This window comes from Rattus norvegicus, chromosome 14, assembly GCF_021556685.1.
Source record: "Rattus norvegicus strain SHRSP/BbbUtx chromosome 14, alternate assembly SHRSP_T2T, whole genome shotgun sequence".
Taxonomy (NCBI): Eukaryota; Metazoa; Chordata; class Mammalia; order Rodentia; family Muridae; genus Rattus; species Rattus norvegicus.
In genome coordinates, this window is record NC_141547.1 from 91,932,713 (window position 1) to 91,951,033 (window position 18,321).

At 37.9% G+C, this 18,321-nt stretch overlaps 1 protein-coding gene across 1 annotated transcript; it reads right to left on the reverse strand.

Annotated features, from left to right (window-relative positions):
* Positions 1-4,998: 4,998 nt before the first annotated feature.
* Prmt1l1 (protein arginine methyltransferase 1 like 1) lies at positions 4,999-6,093 on the reverse strand. Its single transcript, XM_087584591.1, has one exon. The coding sequence runs from the start codon at positions 6,074-6,076 to the stop codon at positions 5,015-5,017; it is 1,062 nt and encodes a 353-aa protein (XP_087440717.1). The 5' UTR covers positions 6,077-6,093; the 3' UTR covers positions 4,999-5,014.
* Positions 6,094-18,321: the final 12,228 nt, after the last annotated feature.

Sequence of the window (18,321 nt, forward strand, 5' to 3'; positions counted from 1 at the left end):
GGCTGGAGAGATGGTTCAATGGTTAAGTGCACTGACTGCTCTTCCAGAGGTCTTGAGTTCAAATTCCAACAACCACATGGTGGCTCATAACCATCAGTAATGAGGTCTGATGCCCTTTTCTGGTGTGTCTGAAGACAGCCACAGCATAATTGTGTAGAATAAATACATCTTTAAAAAAGGACAAATTATGTTAATTTCTACAAAGTTGTAGATATTATTTATATAAGCATGAAGGCGTCACTAAAGTTAGTATATAAGGAAAGCTTTGGTGAAGGATTTTTGTTCCAGGAATGACATGTACCTTTGGCTTCATGGTGACCTTGAGTAAATCACTGATTCCCTCTAGAATTATTTCTTCAATATTGTAGTCATAACTGGCTCATGATTTCATTCATGATCTTTTGATTTGTTGTCTGTCTGTCCATCTGTCTGTTTGTCTTTCCATCTGTCTTAACATGCTTTTTCAACTTGAAGCATTTCTGACCATTAGACTCTTTTTATCAACCCAGGTAGCTACAGCAGGCTTTCATAGAATTAGCCTTATAACTTACAGTTCTGTAGCTTGGAAATTATGGAGTCAGTGTTCCATTGGGATGTTTAGTTGGTTTGTTTATAGTGTCCATACTTATTTCTTATTATATGTTGGTGTGTGTGTGTGTGTGTGTGTGTGTGTGTGTGTGTGTGTGTACAAACAGCAACCACTGGACAATTTCCAATGAAAGTTTCCCTTCAGCTCACTGAATAGAATGATTCCACATCCTTGCCTATGGGTTCCTCTTCTTTCTTGTTAGTAACATGGCTGCTTTCAGTTGATTGTCAGGACACAATCTGCAACTGTCTACCTCTCTTCTGGGTCACCTCTCACACTATCATGAGCTCGTGCTACTTGTCTCCCACTAGGATTTATGGAGGGTAAGGTATCCCCTCACTGAGGTAGCAATTTTTTTCATGCCTTCATTCCTTTTTTCAAAATTGGCCAGTTTATTTCTTTTTTACTTGTGTTCATGCTGATGATCTGTCTTCCCAAAATATATCATTCTTTGCTTTAAATTTTCTCTACTACCATGTTTAAGTATAGCTGATTTTGTGGTAAAATACACATAACATATAGCCTACTACCATTTTTATAACCTATAACATATAACCTTCTCCATTTTTGATTTGTCTTCCTTAGTATTAAGTTTTCTCATTCTGTAGAATCCATTTCCACAATTCTTCTCATTTTAAAACTTAAGTTCTGTCCTCAGTAATCAACTATTTCTCCTTTCCTCTGCTGTGGACAAAACCACTGGATTTCTTGTTCCCATGAATCTGAGTGTTCTAGGCAACTCATCTATTGTGGTTTCATGACACTTGGCTTTCATTATTAGCTTATTTTACTTACATGATATTTCAATGGTCTTCCGTGTTATAGTGTGAATGTGTGTTCTTTAGAGTTCAGGTGTTGCCAATGCGATAATATTAAGAAATGGGGTATTTAGTAGACAGTTAGGCATAGAAGGCTGCTTTCTTGTGAGTGGGATTGTTCTCCTACTGAAGTGCTTGGTAGGCAGAGTTCATGTCTTTCTTTGCCCTTCTGCCTTTTACTGTCTAGAGTTAGCATTTCTCCCCTTAGAGAATGTAGCCACCAAACTCTGTCTTAGCATCAACCCTTCCCACTAAAACTGCTCTCATTTGGACTTATCAGCTTCTAGAATCTTGATAAATACATTTGTCTTCTAGAGTGGAAATTTCTGGTTTCTTTAATAACTGAGGTGTGTTGTGTGATGTTTTCATGGATGGTGTCTTGTGAGAGGGCGTATGATGTTTGCTGAAAGCAGATACCTGCGAAGATGAATGATGTATAGAATGAATATAAACAGAATCCCACCAATAGCGAGAGGATGCTCTTGCATTGATATGCCATGTAATGTTTGCTAATCTTCACTTCATGGGGAGAGATGCCAAAAAACTTCTCATGGTATCTGGCTTATTTTGTCTGCTTCTACCAATTTGTGATGATATATATATATATATATATATATATGTATATATATATATGAATATGATGTTATATAAAATTAATTTTTTCCATATAGATATCAAGGTTTTTCAGCTCTATTTTTGAAATGGCATCAGATGTTCTCCTCTTGTTATTGTTAAAGAAAATCACTTGATTCTGTGTGAGAGGATATCTTGTTTCTGGGATATCTTGTCTGATCAGTGGTTTCAATGTCTGTCTTGATGTCAGTACCACACTAGTTTTATTTCTGTGGCTTGGCAATCAGTTTCAAAATGAAGACATGAGAATTCCTCACTTTTGCTTTTGTTCAAGATCAACTTGACTTCTGTTCCTTTAAATTCTGTTTTATTTTAAATTCATGCTTGCTGATCAAAAACATTATTGGGATTTTGATAAAAATCTCAATAAAATTTAAATCACTGTGTTATGTTGGTATTTAAAAATTACTAATTTTCTTGTAAATGTATTTATTGGAACTGAGCTCCACAGCTCCACAGGTCCGCATGCTGATTGGTTATGTTTACTCTAGTGGTTACATTTGTCTTAAATAGTAATTTTCTTGAGAAAGGGTAAGGACTACACTTTTCTGTGGTTATAAGGAAAGATATTTAGAACACAGATTATGCTGTTTTGGTAAAATTTGGTGTTATCAGTTCTCTACTAAACTCCATGACTTCATTAGTCCTGGGTAGCTGAATAAGTTTCCAGTACCAGACATGATATCTTTTTGAGAAGGTCTTAAGTACAATTAGGTCTAGCTTACCTCTGAAATCAAACAGTCAAATAAGGAATGCTGAAAGCAGGAGAAATAGTCTTTTCAATGGAAGAGCACACCAATTGGTTACCCAATACTAAACTATTAACCCCAAAAACATACACATGAAACATTGTACACACAGAGCAGTCTATATATATATAGGAATGTGTGTGTATGTATACATATACATATATATGCATATATGTCTATCTATATATGTATAAATATACATATATATGCGTGTAACATATAACAACAATTAATAAAAATGTAACAACAGTTAAGGAAAAGAGAGGGCAAGAATTTGAAATAAATTAATGAAGGGTATATGCAAGGGTTTTTGAGGCAGGAAAGGGAGCTTGAAAATAATGTAATTATGTAAAATAAAAGAAACAAGGTGAAAAAGAAAGGCATATGAAATGTTTCAATTTATGCAAATCATCTTTCAATTTACTTTACAGATTTTGTTGAGTTATCCATGGTTAATTTCTGTGTTTAATGACATCTCAATATTATTTCAATATTGACATACTCAAGTGTATGTTGTCCTTATTATATAAAAATATATTTGATTTCTGTTTCCTAATTTTGTATTTGTGACATTGTTGGATTTATTAAGGTTGACTCCTTGGAACTCTCTCGATATCAGATCATGTCTTCAGTGGATAGAGGTAATTTTACTTTTTTCTTTTCAGTTTGCATTATTTTTTCCCTCTGATGGCTCGACTTGAACTTGTTGTAATATGATGAATATGTGTACTAAGAATGGATTTCTTGCTTTATTTATTTCGTAAAAGAAAAGCTTTTAGCAAACATTCAATATTGAGAATGAGTACACCACAGGAACTTCCAAAATGGCTTTTATTATATGAAAGTATTTTCTTTCTGTTGCTAGATGTTGAACATTTTTATCATGAAGGAGTATTGATTTCTCAAATCTTTTCCTGTGTCAGTAGAAATAATTATTTACCTCCTTATTCTGTTCATGTGCTGTATTACATTGGCCATTTCCGCGTGCTGTGCCATTCTTACATTTTAAGAATGCATTTCTATTGGTGATGATATACAGTCATTTTAATATGCTGCACAATTTAATATGCTGTGAATGTTAGAATTTTGTTGAGTGTCTTTGTACTGATAAGCATAAAAGATGTCACCTTGATATCTACTTTTCATACTGTGGGTTTTCAAGTTCGTGTTGAATTTCTCATCTATGTTAGGGAGTGTCCTTTCCTCTTAAACTTTTTGAAAGACTTGAAATTGATTGTTATTCGTTTTTCATGAAATGCTTGATTGAATCAACTGGGGTTGCCACCATGTCCAGGGCTTTATTACTGGAGAAAAGAATAGCTAAGTTTCCTTCCTACTCATGGGTATAGTTTGAATTTCTATTTCTTTATTACTTAGTCTTCATAGATTTTGTGTCTCCACTAATTTGTCCATTTTATCTAGCTAATCACAATTTTTGGCTTGGAATGTTATCCAATCACTTGGGAGGCTGATGCATGATGAACCTAAGACAAGTCTGAGCAAGAGAGTGAGATACTGTGTAAAAAAAATCCCAAACAAAATAAAGTATCGGAATATCCTTGATCATATTAATTGCTTTGGCACCATTGGGAGTTATGTCTCGGCTTTCATTCTAGACTTTATAATCTGTATCTTACTTTTTCTTCCTTCCTTCTTCCTTCCTTCCTTTCCTTCCTTCCATCCTTCCTACCTGTCTGCCTCCTACTCTTAGGGGTGTGTGTGTGTGTGTGTGTGTGTGTGTGTGTGTGTGTGTGTGTGCTTGTATATATGTATGATTTTATGTATGTGTCTATGTTGTACTTTGTGTGGGAGAGTGGAAGATAGAGTTCTACACAAAGTGCTTTCTTCTCTTAATTTGCACTTTATTCTTTGAGCCAGGGTCTCTTGCTCAATCTGTAGTAGACTGGCCAGCAAGTCCATCAGATCAACACATAGCTGCTCATCCTGCTGAGGTTTCATGTTCACCCTACTTCAACTCTTAGGTACAAGTGCCGAGGACCTGTACCCACGTCATAAAGCTTTTATGGCAAGCGCTTTACCCATTTAGCCATCTTCCCAGTACTATTCTTTTTTTTTTTTTTTTTCACGGTCAGCTGAGGATTTATTGGCATAAACGCAACCATATAAAAACATAAGTTATGAAAAACACAGCCACGATGTACCCTCCAATCCCCCAAGCCCAGCCCCTGAGCCCCCTTTTGCAGGAGGGCCAGCCTGGCACCTCCTCAGCGCATCCGGTAGTCGGTGGAACAAGAGAGCTCACACAGCTGACCCTTGAAGTCCAGGTCGATGGTAAAGTCCAAGTCACGATTGTTTTTGGCGTTGGGCCTCATTCCAATAGTGCCAAAAATCTCCTCGCCGGTCTTCACTGTTAGGTAGTCCTCCATGTAGAACACAGTCTGCTTCCAATGTGTGTATGGAGACTCAGGACTGGTAGAGAAGCCGGTCCTCTTGTGGCATCGGGTGAACTCGATGTTGAAGTAGGCCACTAGTGCATGCACATAGTCATTCCTCTTCACTTGCAGACAAAACGGGGAGGTGAAGGTCAGGTCCTCCACCTTGACTGTGTAGATGTCCACCTCCTTTATGAGGCAGGCGTTGGTGACCAGCTGCTTTGGGTCCACCACGTCCACCAGGGGCTCCTTGATGGCCACGTCTTTAATGCAGGACATATCAAAGCCATATACATTCTCCCACCAGTGGATCTTGTAGTCTTTATACTGTCGGTCCTCAATGGCTGTCACATACAGGGTGGCTCGGTCTGGGAAGATGAGGCCATCAGGTGCCAGCCACTTGTCACGAGCGTGCAGCACAGTGTTGAGCATGGACTCATAGAAGAGGCAATAACCCATCCACTCGCTGATGATGATGTCCACCTTCTCCACAGGCAGCTCCACCTCCTCCACCTTGCCCTTGATGATGGTCACCACGTGGTCTAACTTGTTGGCTTTGACAATCTTCACAGCATAATCAGAGATACTGGAGCACTCGATCCCAATGACCTTGCGGGCCCCTGCCTTGGCAGCGAACATGCAGAGGATGCCAGTGCCCGAGCCCACATCCAGCACCACCTTGTCTTTGAAGAGATGCCGATTGTGAAACATGGAGTTGCGGTACGTGAGGGTTCGCACCTCATCCTTTAGCATCTCCTCGTGGATGCCAAAGTGGGCATAGGAGTCAAAGTAGTAGTCTTTGGATGTCATGTCCTCAGCATTGGGCTTCTCACTACTTTCTGCTTGGCCACAGGAAACCTCCATGATGCAGTTCGCGGCCTCGGCTGCCGCCATCTTCACCCGAGTCCTACGGCCTCTGAGACCCCCCTCTCTCTTTTCTCCCCCAGTACTATTCTTTCTTGTTTTTCTCTTAGTCCATTTAACAACGAAAGTTGGTTAATCTTGTGGATTCTTTCAGATAATGAATTATTGGTTTGATTGATATTTTTCATTTTTATGTAATTTACCCATGATCTAATCTTCATTACTTTATATTATCATTTATTTCATATTGGATCTTGTTTCAGTTTATTCCATATAAGTTAGATTACTATTTGAGGTCACTACTTTTTTAATGTTTCTAAATATTTCATTCTGTGTTTCTTTTCTCTAGCTTCCTCTAGCTATCCTTCCTTGAGCCCCTTACATGTACCTCTGACCCTCAAGTTGATAGCTTCTATTTCTCATATTATTATTTTACACACCACACACACAAAAAAGTACATCCATTATTTTACACATACACAAAATGTGTGCATGCATGAAAATATTAAAATACAATTTACTAAGTTCACTTGTGTTTGTTTGTCTATATTGGCTGACTGCTTTGCATTGGGCAGGCAATAAGGGTGCTTATAAAGAAGAAAGGCTAATTTCCTTTTTCCTAGAGGACTCAGTTACCTGTAGTAGTTTTTCTTTCTAGGGAAAGGACTCCATGAAACTCTCTTTCTTCCACATTGGTAACATGTCCATTAACACTGCTGTCATTCTAGTCTTCTTTGTACAGCCATTTTTATGAGAGACAGTTTCACTATAGACTTTTTTGTGTCTTACAGTCTTTCTACCATCTCTTCCATGATGTTTTCTGACCCATAGATACAGGATCAGTGGTGTAGATGTATCTAATGGGGCTGAGCTCCTCATTATCTGTTGCTCTCGGCATTGTGTCCAGTTCTTGGTTTCTGTGATGTCTCCAATGCTGCAAGAAAGATATCTATGATTAGGAGTGGTAACCATACTTTTCTATGGGTATAAGGATAATATTTAGATCATAGTGAGGAAATATGCTTCTTTGGAAAATGGCAATAGTAAATTATATTCCAAGGTCCATGACTTTATTAGCCCCAGGAAGCTTAATAGGTTTCTAGTACCAGAGATGATTTCCTTCTTGTTTTATGGGCTTTAAGTCTAATTAGCTGTTGGTTTCCATGGATAGGTGTTCCACTTTTTGTACGTTAATGAGTATTTTGCCATGCTGGTAATTGTTGTGGTTCATAAATTTTGTAACTGGGTGGAGCTGTTTAATGCTTTGTTCATTTTGCAGCTTTCACAGTATTTTCTGGAACTCTGGAATCTAGATGGCAGAAAAGAAGCTTGCAGGACAGATCCAGTTTTAATCATCAAAGTCTTGTTTCTCAAGTGTCTTCAGCAAGAGAGACCACCCTCAAGACTGAGAGGTAATCAAGAGCTACATAGATATTCTCTCTCTCTCTCTCTCTCTCTCTCTCTCTCTCTTATATATATATATATATATATATATATATATATATATATATATATATATAGTGGGTGTCAGTTGGACTACCCTGACTGACTATTCAAAAGATATCCTCTAGTGGCTTAATTTGTGTGTGTGTGTGTGTGTGTGTGTGTGTGTGTGTGTGTGTGTGCATGCGCGCATGTGCACATCTGTGTGTATGTGTGCTTGTATACACATATATGTATCATATATAAATTTAGCCTTATCTCTTTCTACAGTTATCAATTCTATCTATTTCACTGTGTCACACATGTTTTGGGAAGATGTGTTTTCCTTGTCATTCTCAAATAGTTAATAATATTTTCTCTGATTCTTCTTTGATGCATTGCTGTTATTTAATTTACATAGATTTATGCATTTTCCCCTGTTTCTTCTGTTATGACTACACAACTATTTCTTCTGGTTAGAAATGCTCTTTGTATGCTATCTATCTTTTAAAACATGTTGAAAATTCATTTGCCAGCAGTGTCCTGGAGTACGTTCCCTTGCAGTGGAGGAGAATGTGTTTCTGTTGCTGTTGTCCAGCTTGTTTGGTTTGGCTCTGAGAAGCAGATAGCTTATGTCTCCATAGCTTTGTTCATAAGCTCTTAGCCTGTTAGTGCAGCATTTCAGTTCTTCGGAGCCATGCAATCCTCCATGCTCTGGTCCTCACTGGCCCGATCTCATTTAATAAGTGAGCTATGTAGAATCACTTCTGAGTCTGTAGGGAGCTTACCCTTTCAACTGCTCTCCCTCCGGAGTGCCTTATCCATTTTCCATTTTATGCTCTCCAATTATAAAGCAGTACTTAAGACAGAGCAAATGTCTCTTCCTCTGGGACAATTTTGGACCATTTTTCAAGTGAAATTCATCATTTTCATAGTATCCTATGCTTGATTCTTATGCATACGATAGGCTGCATTCTAAACATTTCTAAAGTGACTATGACACTTAAAATTTAAACAATTTCCCACACCAGCAATAAGCTCATAAAATTGGGAAATATGTAAGTTCTGAATTCAAGCATACACTTTTATTTTAAATTTAAGGATATGTATTTGTATTCATTGACAAGTTTATACAGCTATGTAATATATGTTGATATTACCTCCCCCTTAATTCATCCAGATACATCCCAACACTTCCCTCCCAATTGTAGTTCACTGAGATCAGTTGGTGCTATCTGTAGGAATGTTGAGTGATCTTGTTGTATTGATCTTCCACGGGCCTTTGCAAGTGACCATAGCTGCTGCAAACTCATAAGCCCAACAAATATGCCATATCAGAAGATAGAGTTTCAAAACAGTCTTCCTCATGCTCTAACTCTTAAATGCTTTTCTCGCACTCTTTCATAATATTCCTAGAGTCTTATGATGTGGGGGTTGATATTGATATCCCAATTACAGGTAAGCACCCAATAATCATTTACTCTAAACACTTTAGCTAGTCATGAGTCTCTGCCTTAACTATTGACTACTGTAGAAACTTTAATGATTAAGGTAGAGAGTAGCATGAGTCCATGTATGTAAGCATGAATATTTAGAAGGCTGTTCAACAACACGCCTATGTAGAAACATAGCAGCATTGGATCCCCCTTCATCCCTACTAGGTCCTATGACTACGTATGCCAAGGACCTTGACCAGGATTAAAGTCTTGAATTCTATCTTGACAATCAGGCCGTGAATATAATCAGAAAGTAGCTTGTTACCTTTGTAACCTTCATATTACTTTGCACAAATGGCCACATCTTGTCTGACAGTCATTATGCAGCATTTGTGGTTCATTACTGGATAATATCAGAGGAGATTTTCTCTCTCTTTGACATGCACAGTTCTTCCCCATGATATGATAGCAAGGAGTAATGAAGGAAGGCCTTTAGGGCAGTTACAGTTTGATTTTTCTATTTCATGCCAAAAATATACATGTGATTATCAAAAATGATCTTACTGTCTAATTATGGAAGGCATCTAAGAGTAATAATATCCTGTGTTGTTTAGGGACTCTTTGGGGCCTTCCTGACAAATAATTCAAATAGAATGCTCATACCTGGCATTGGACATACTTACTTGATGAACCATGTCTTCTGGGGACAGCATTGTTTACCTATGCAAGGCACCTGTGTTCAGATCTCTCCTCTTTTATCACACTTTTAAGTACCTTTACTAATAATCACCTTTAATAAATAGGATATAGTTTATTTCCATAATGGTTTTCATGCACCCTTACTATTTGGTTAACAAGCCCCATTCACTGTAATTTCCCTGCTTCTGCTACAATCTCTGTATAAAACATTAACCCTCAGTATTCCACCCTCTTTTTTCATAGCACCTACTATTCCTTTCCTGCCTTCACTCTCTTTCCTTTAACTTCTTATGACTTATTTCTATATTTCTAACATCTATAAAGAGACCAAATTAAACATACAAATTGAAAAGCTGCACATATGAATGAGAGGATGTGAAATTTGTCTTTCTGATTCTGGATTACGTCCTTTGGCTCCATCTATTTTATTCAAAATTCATTTTTCTTTACAGCTGAATAAAATTCTACTATGTGTATCTACAACCCTTCTACTTTCCATTCCTTAATTGATGGATGATCAGGCTGATTCAGTTTCATACCTGTAAGTATATCAGCAGTGAGGTTGTTTTATGCAAGTAGGAGAATGTACAGTCCTTTGAATATGTGGCCATGAGGGGAAGAGCTGGATCATATAGCTGTTTTAGTTCTTGCTTTCTGAGAATCATCCACACAGATTTCCATAGTGACTGTATCTTTATACACTCTTTCTAATGGTAGATGAACATTTCTCTCTCCCAACAATCATGTCAGCATTTGCTGCCATTTTCTTCCTTGATGGCTAAACTGATTGCTGTGAGAAGGAATCTCAAAGCAGTTTTAATTTGTACTCATATTTCTTCACTTGGGAACTCTGTGTTCAGTTATATGATCCAATTTCTTTCATTAATTAGCTAATTAATTAATTCACTTTACATCCCTATTGTAGTTCCTCTTTCTCCACTCCTCCCAGTCCCACCTCATAACTCATCTTCCCTTTAACATCCTCTTCATCTTAGAGAAGGAGAATCACATCATGGGTACAAACCCACCCTGACACATCATCTCAGCAGGACTAAGTATATCTTCTTCCTCTGAGGCCAAAGAATCCTAAATTAGAGAAAAGGATCCAAAGGCAGGCAGCAGAGTAAGTGACAGTCCCAGCTCCAATTGTCAGGGGACTGACATGAAGCTCACAGTCAAGCATTATGTGGAACTTTGGAGTCTTGCGAAAGAGTCAGGGGAAGTATTAAGAAAGTGAGAAGGGTCAAGGACCCCAAGAAGACCTATAGAGTCAAATAACCTGGGCACACGCAGGCTCAGAAAGAGAGCATAGGCTGGGTCTAGGACCCCTAAACATTTGTAGAAGGTGTGCAGCTTGGTGTACATGATCCAAGTTTTGATCAGATTGTTTCTTTGTTGAATGTTTCATTTATTGAGTTCTTTGTATATTCTGGATATCAGTCCAATGTTGGATATGAATCTGGTAGAGATTGTCCCATCTCTTCACTCGATTGACAGTTTCCTTTCCATAAAAAAAGCCATTTGTAATTATAGGCTTTCTTTCCTTTTCTTAACTTTTTTATCTTAAGCCTACAGCACCAAATATTCCCAGTCAGTTTTCCTATCCAAGTACTAACCAGGCCAGACCCCACTCAGCTTCCAAGATCAGATGAGTTTGGACGTGTTCAGGGTGGTAAGGCTGTAGACAGGCTTCATTTTCTGAGTATTGGATGCCTATTCAGAAAGCCCTTACACTATGCCTATTTACTCCTTACTTACTCCTCTAGCAGTTTCAGACATTCATGTCTTATACCTTGGTACACTGGGAATTGAATTTTGTGTGACAAGAGAAACAAGGTTTTAATTTCTGTCTGTAGATGCCCAGTTTTTCCAGGACCATTTTCTTTGTTTATGGTATAATTTCTTTAATTTTTGCTCTTGGCATCTTGTCAAAATTTGGGTGGTTTTAGTTATGTGGCTTTGTGTCTGGGACTTCAATTCTTTTGATCCATGCATCTGCTTTTGTGCCACTGACACCCATGCCCATTTCCTTTGGATAGTCTGTAGTATAACATAAAGCTAGGTAAGTTGACAGAGTGGTATACTTTTTCATCTAGATTTCTCTGACGTGCTGGGTTCTTCTACTTCTTTGTGAGCTTAATTTTTAAAAATTACTGTAAAGAATGACACTGAAATTTTTATTAGTATTTCATTAAATCTTGAAATTGCTGTTGTTAAGATAGCCTTATTATATTGATTCCACCAATCAATGAGTGTGGGAGGTCCTTCTCTCCTTCTGTATCTTCCTCAATTTTTTCTTACAGCATTCTATAATTTTATTTATATATTTTTACATAGTTGGTTACATTTATTCAAAAGCTGCAGGATACATGAATGAGATTATTTCCCTGATCTCTTTTTCTGTTCATATACCATTGTTATACAGGAAGTCTAGTGTGTGTGTGTGTGTGTGTGTGTGTGTGTGTGTGTGTCTATTAATTTTGTGTCTTCTCACTTTGATGAATCTATTTATCAGTTCTAAGAGTTTTCAGGAGAAGTCTTTAGTGTCTCTTATACAGAGATTCATATAATTTCCAAATAGATATACTTTAGAATGAACAAAATTTTAGTGAATCTTGGACTTGGTTTCAACCTTCTTGTCTTTGCTCAAAGTTTCTTTGACCACACATACATGTCTTCTGATTTTGGTGTTTCTTTATTGTCTGGAGGAGAGAAATCTAAGAGCCTTTTGGCTATTGTTTTCTGAGTTAATCGTGAACTAGGAAATTGTGTCATATGTTATCACTTAGTATTTAAACTTACTGGGACTATTAGCATATGTTTTTTCTCCTTTACAATTATTACATAATGGAACATTAATCAAAGTATGAATTACTTATCAATATCATCCACAAATTTGTAACTTTTATGCATCATCTATACAATATTGAGTCTATCTTATGATCAGACAACTATCAAAAGATTTAACTGATGAAGAAAACATTCATTCTATGATATAAACTGGGGAAAAACATCTGGACACAAGAATAACACTGCTGTGTCTGAGTTTTTTTTAATTTATTTTCTTGTACGGCAACCCTAACTCACATTGTCTCTTGAGTTTTTCATCAGAACTGACCAAGGGAAACAAGATGGATGACGGATAAAGATTCTAGTTACCATGAAGCTAATAATGATCTATGGAGAGGTGGTCATGCTTTTATTTTATATAGTCAAGTTCTAAGAAGTACACATGACCATATTAATACCTGGGATAGTAGCTTTCTAGTGTGAGACAACTGAGATTTTATATTGATTTTCGCATTTTCTGTAGTATAACAAGTCCAAATTGCCAATAATTGCTTTGTTGCAATTATTGCTTTGTTTTTGCTTGCCACACTCCATCACACTGCTAATACTGCTACATATATCTTTACTACAGAGAGGAGCATCCTAGAATTTAGGAGACACCAGCTTTAGAATTCTTAGCACAGATTTATGATAATCCCTAGTTCTAGTTTTTATGTGGCATGGCATTTTAGATGAAAAAACCATAAAGTAAAAATCATATGTATTGATAACCACATTTTCATCCGTGTGTTAATTTCATGCTCCTTCATGCTTGTGTTTTGGTTATCTATTATATAAAACATATAAAATTTAGTGGATTAAAAGAGCAGCAATTTATTGTTTCCCATGATTCCTTGTGAAGCTTGTTGATGTTGCTGAGCTCATGGGATCACTTAGGCTTCACCTTTTCTTGTAGGCTTATGTGAGCAGAAACCATCAGGTGTTACCCAGGAGCTCAGTGCTGACTTGTTTTAAGAGACAACTCTGTTTTTTGTTGTTGTTGTTGCTGTTTTTATGTTTTTTTTTGTTTTTGTAATTTTTTTATTTTCTTTCTTTCTTTTTTTTTTTTTTATTAACTTGAGTATTTCTTATATACATTTCGAGTGTTATTCCCTTTCCCGGTTTCCGGGCAAACATCGCCCTCCGCCCTCCCCTTCCTTATGGGTGTTCCCCTCCCAACCCTCCCCCCATTGCCGCCCTCCCCCCACCAGTCTAGTTCACTGGGGGTTCAGTCTTAGCAGGACCCAGGGCTTCCCCTTCCACTGGTGCTCTTACTAGGATATTCATTGCTACCTATGGGGTCAGAGTCCAGGGTCAGTCCATATATAGTCTTTAGGTAGTGGCTTAGTCCCTGGAAGCTCTGGTTGCTTGACATTGTTGTACTTTTGGGGTCTCGAGCCCCTTCAAGCTCTTCCAGTTCTTTCTCTGATTCCTTCAACGGGGGACCTATTCTCAGCTCAGTGGTTTGCTGCTGGCATTCGCCTCTGTATTTGCTGTATTCTGGCTGTGTCTCTCAGGAGCGATCTACATCCGGCTCCTGTCGGTCTGCACTTCTTTGCTTCATCCATCTTGTCCAATTGGGTGGCTGTATATGTATGGGCCACCTGTGGGGCAGGCTCTGAATGGGTGTTCCTTCAGTCTCTGTTTTAATCTTTGCCTCTCCCTTCCCAGCCAAGGGTATTCTTTTTCCTCATTTAAAGAAGGAGTGAAGCATTCACATTTTGATCATCCGTCTTGAGTTTCGTTTGTTCTAGGGATCTAGGGTAATTCAAGCATTTGGGCTAATAGCCACTTATCAATGAGTGCATACCATGTATGTCTTTCTGTGATTGGGTTAGCTCACTCAGGATGATATTTTCCAGTTCCAACCATTTGCCTACGAATTTCATAGACTCGTTGTTTTTGATAGCTGAGTAATATTCCATTGTGTAGATGTACCACATTTTCTGTATCCATTCCTCTGTTGAAGGGCATCTCGGTTCTTTCCATTTTCTGGCTATTATAAATAAGGCTGCGATGAACATAGTGGAGCACGTGTCTCTTTTATATGTTGAGGCATCTTTTGGGTATATGCCCAAGAGAGGTATAGCTGGATCCTCAGGCAGTTCAATGTCCAATTTTCTGAGGAACCTCCAGACTGATTTCCAGAATGGTTTTACCAGTCTGCAATCCCACCAACAATGGAGGAGTGTTCCTCTTTCTCCGCATCCTCGCCAGCATCTGCTGTCACCTGAGTTTTTGATCTTAGCCATTCTCACTGGTGTGAGGTGAAATCTCAGGGTTGTTTTGATTTGCATTTCCCTTATGACTAAAGATGTTGAACATTTCTTTAGGTGTTTCTCAGCCATTCGGCATTCCTCAGCTGTGAATTATTTGTTTAGCTCTGAACCCCATTTTTTAATAGGGTTATTTGTTTCCCTGCGGTCTAACTTCTTGACTTCTTTGTATATTTTGGATATAAGGCCTCTATCTGTTGTAGGATTGGTAAAGATCTTTTCCCAATCTGTTGGTTGCCGTTTTGTCCTAACCACCGTGTCCTTTGCCTTACAGAAGCTTTGCAGTTTTATGAGATCCCATTTGTCGATTCTTGATCTTAGAGCATAAGCCATTGGTGTTTTGTTCAGGAAATTTTTTCCAGTGCCCATGTGTTCCAGATGCTTCCCTAGTTTTTCTTCTATTAGTTTGAGTGTGTCTGGTTTGATGTGGAGGTCCTTGATCCACTTGGACTTAAGCTTTGTACAGGGTGATAAGCATGGATCGATCTGCATTCTTCTACATGTTGCCCTCAAGTTGAACCAGCACAATTTGCTGAAAATGCTATCTTTTTTCCATTGGATGGTTTTGGCTCCTTTGTCAAAAATCAAGTGACCATAGGTGTGTGGGTTCATTTCTGGGTCTTCAATTCTATTCCATTGGTCTATCTGTCTGTCTCTGTACCAATACCATGCAGTTTTTATCACTATTGCTCTGTAATACTGCTTGAGTTCAGGGATAGTGATTCCCCCTGAAGTCCTTTTATTGTTGAGGATAGCTTTAGCTATCCTGGGTTTTTTGTTATTCCAGATGAATTTGCAAATTGTTCTGTCTAACTCTTTGAAGAATTGGATTGGTATTTTGATGGGGATTGCATTGAATCTGTAGATTGCTTTTGGTAAAATGGCCATTTTTACTATATTAATCCTGCCAATCCATGAGCATGGGAGATCTTTCCATCTTCTGAGGTCTTCTTCAATTTCTTTCCTCAGTGTCTTGAAGTTCTTATTGTACAGATCTTTTACTTGCTTGGTTAAAGTCACACCGAGGTACTTTATATTATTTGGATCTATTATGAAGGGTGTCGTTTCCCTAATTTCTTTCTCGGCTTGTTTCTCTTTTGTATAGAGGAAGGCAACTGATTTATTTGAGTTAATTTTATACCCAGCCACTTTGCTGAAGTTGTCTATGAGCTTTAGTAGTTCTCTGGTGGAACTTTTGGGATCACTTAAATATACTATCATGTCATCTGCAAATAGTGATATTTTGACTTCTTCTTTTCCGATCTGTATCCCCTTGATCTCCTTTTGTTGTCTGATTGCTCTGGCTAGAACTTCAAGAACTATATTGAATAAGTAGGGAGAGAGTGGGCAGCCTTGTCTAGTCCCTGATTTTAGTGGGATTGCTTCGAGTTTCTCTCCATTTAGTTTAATGTTAGCAACTGGTTTGCTGTATATGGCTTTTACTATGTTTAGGTATGGGCCTTGAATTCCTATTCTTTCCAGGACTTTTATCATGAAGGGGTGTTGAATTTTGTCAAATGCTTTCTCAGCATCTAATGAAATGATCATGTGGTTTTGTTCTTTCAGTTTGTTTATATGATGGATCACGTTGATGGTTTTCCGTATATTAAACCATCCCTGCATGCCTGGGATGAAGCCTACTTGATCATGGTGGATGATTGTTTTGATGTGCTCTTGAATTCGGTTTGCCAGAATTTTATTGAATATTTTTGCGTCGATATTCATAAGGGAAATTGGTCTGAAGTTCTCTTTCTTTGTTGTGTCTTTGTGTGGTTTAGGTATAAGAGTAATTGTGGCTTCGTAGAAGGAATTCGGTAGTGCTCCATCTGTTTCAATTTTGTGGAATAGTTTGGATAATATTGGTATGAGGTCTTCTATGAAGGTTTGATAGAATTCTGCACTAAACCCGTCTGGACCTGGGCTCTTTTTGGTTGGAAGACCTTTAATGACTGCTTCTATTTCCTTAGGAGTTATGGGGTTGTTTAACTGGTTTATCTGTTCCTGATTTAACTTCGATACCTGGTATCTGTCTAGGAAATTGTCCATTTCCTGAAGATTTTCAAATTTTGTTGAATATAGGTTTTTATAGTAAGATCTGATGATTTTTTGAATTTCCTCTGAATCTGTAGTTATGTCTCCCTTTTCATTTCTGATTTTGTTAATTTGGACGCACTCTCTGTGTCCTCTCGTTAGTCTGGCTAAGGGTTTATCTATCTTGTTGATTTTCTCAAAGAACCAACTTTTGGTTCTGTTGATTCTTTCTATGGTCCTTTTTGTTTCTACTTGGTTGATTTCAGCTCTGAGTTTGATTATTTCCTGCCTTCTACTCCTCCTGGGTGTATTTGCTTCTTTTTGTTCTAGAGCTTTTAGGTGTGCTGTCAAGCTGCTGACATATGCTCTTTCCTGTTTCTTTCTGCAGGCACTCAGCGCTATGAGTTTTCCTCTTAGCACAGCTTTCATTGTGTCCCATAAGTTTGGGTATGTTGTATCTTCATTTTCATTAAATTCTAAAAAGTTTTTAATTTCTTTCTTTATTTCTTCCTTGACAAGGTTATCATTGAGTAGAGCATTGTTCAATTTCCACGTATATGTGGGCATTCTTCCCTTATTGTTATTGAAGACCAGTTTTAGGCCGTGGTGGTCCGATAGCATGCATGGGATTATCTCTATCTTTCTGTACCTGTTGAGGCCCGTTTTTTGACCAATTATATGGTCAATTTTGGAGAAAGTACCATGAGGAGCTGAGAAGAAGGTATATCCTTTTGCTTTAGGATAGAATGTTCTATAAATATCCGTTAAGTACATTTGGCTCATGACTTCTCTTAATCTGTCGACATCACTGTTTAATTTCTGTTTCCATGATCTGTCCATTGATGAGAATGGGGTGTTGAAGTCTCCCATTATTATTGTGTGAGGTGCAATGTGTGTTTTGAGCTTTAGTAAGGTTTCTTTTACGTATGTAGGTGCCCTTGTATTTGGGGCATAGATATTTAGGATTGAGAGTTCATCTTGGTGGATTTTTCCTTTGATGAATATGAAGTGTCCTTCCTTATCTTTTTTGATGACTTTTAGTTGGAAATTGATTTTATTTGATATTAGAATGGCTACTCCAGCTTGCTTCTTCTGACCATTTGCTTGGAAAGTTGTTTTCCAGCCTTTCACTCTGAGGTAGTGTCTGTCTTTGTCTCTGAGGTGTGTTTCCTGTAGGCAGCAGAATGCAGGGTCCTCGTTGCGTATCCAGTTTGTTAATCTATGTCTTTTTATTGGGGAGTTGAGGCCATTGATATTGATAGATATTAAGGAATAGTGATTATTGCTTCCCGTTCTATTCATATTTGGATGTGAGGTTATGTTTGTGTGCTTTCATTCTCTTTGTTTTGTTGCCAAGACGATTAGTTTCTTGCTTCTTCTAGGGTATAGCTTGCCTCCTTATGTTGGGCTTTACCATTTATTATCCTTTGTAGTGCTGGATTTGTAGAAAGATATTGTGTAAATTTGGTTTTGTCATGGAATATCTTGGTTTCTCCATCAATGTTAATTGAGAGTTTTGCTGGATACAGTAACCTGGGCTGGCATTTGTGTTCTCTTAGGGTCTGTATGACATCAGTCCAGG

What these genes read in the sequence shown, in the direction of transcription:
- Prmt1l1 (XM_087584591.1), bottom strand. Translation starts at nt 6,076, where the DNA reads ATGGCGGCAGCCGAGGCCGCGAACTGCATCATGGAGGTTTCCTGTGGC.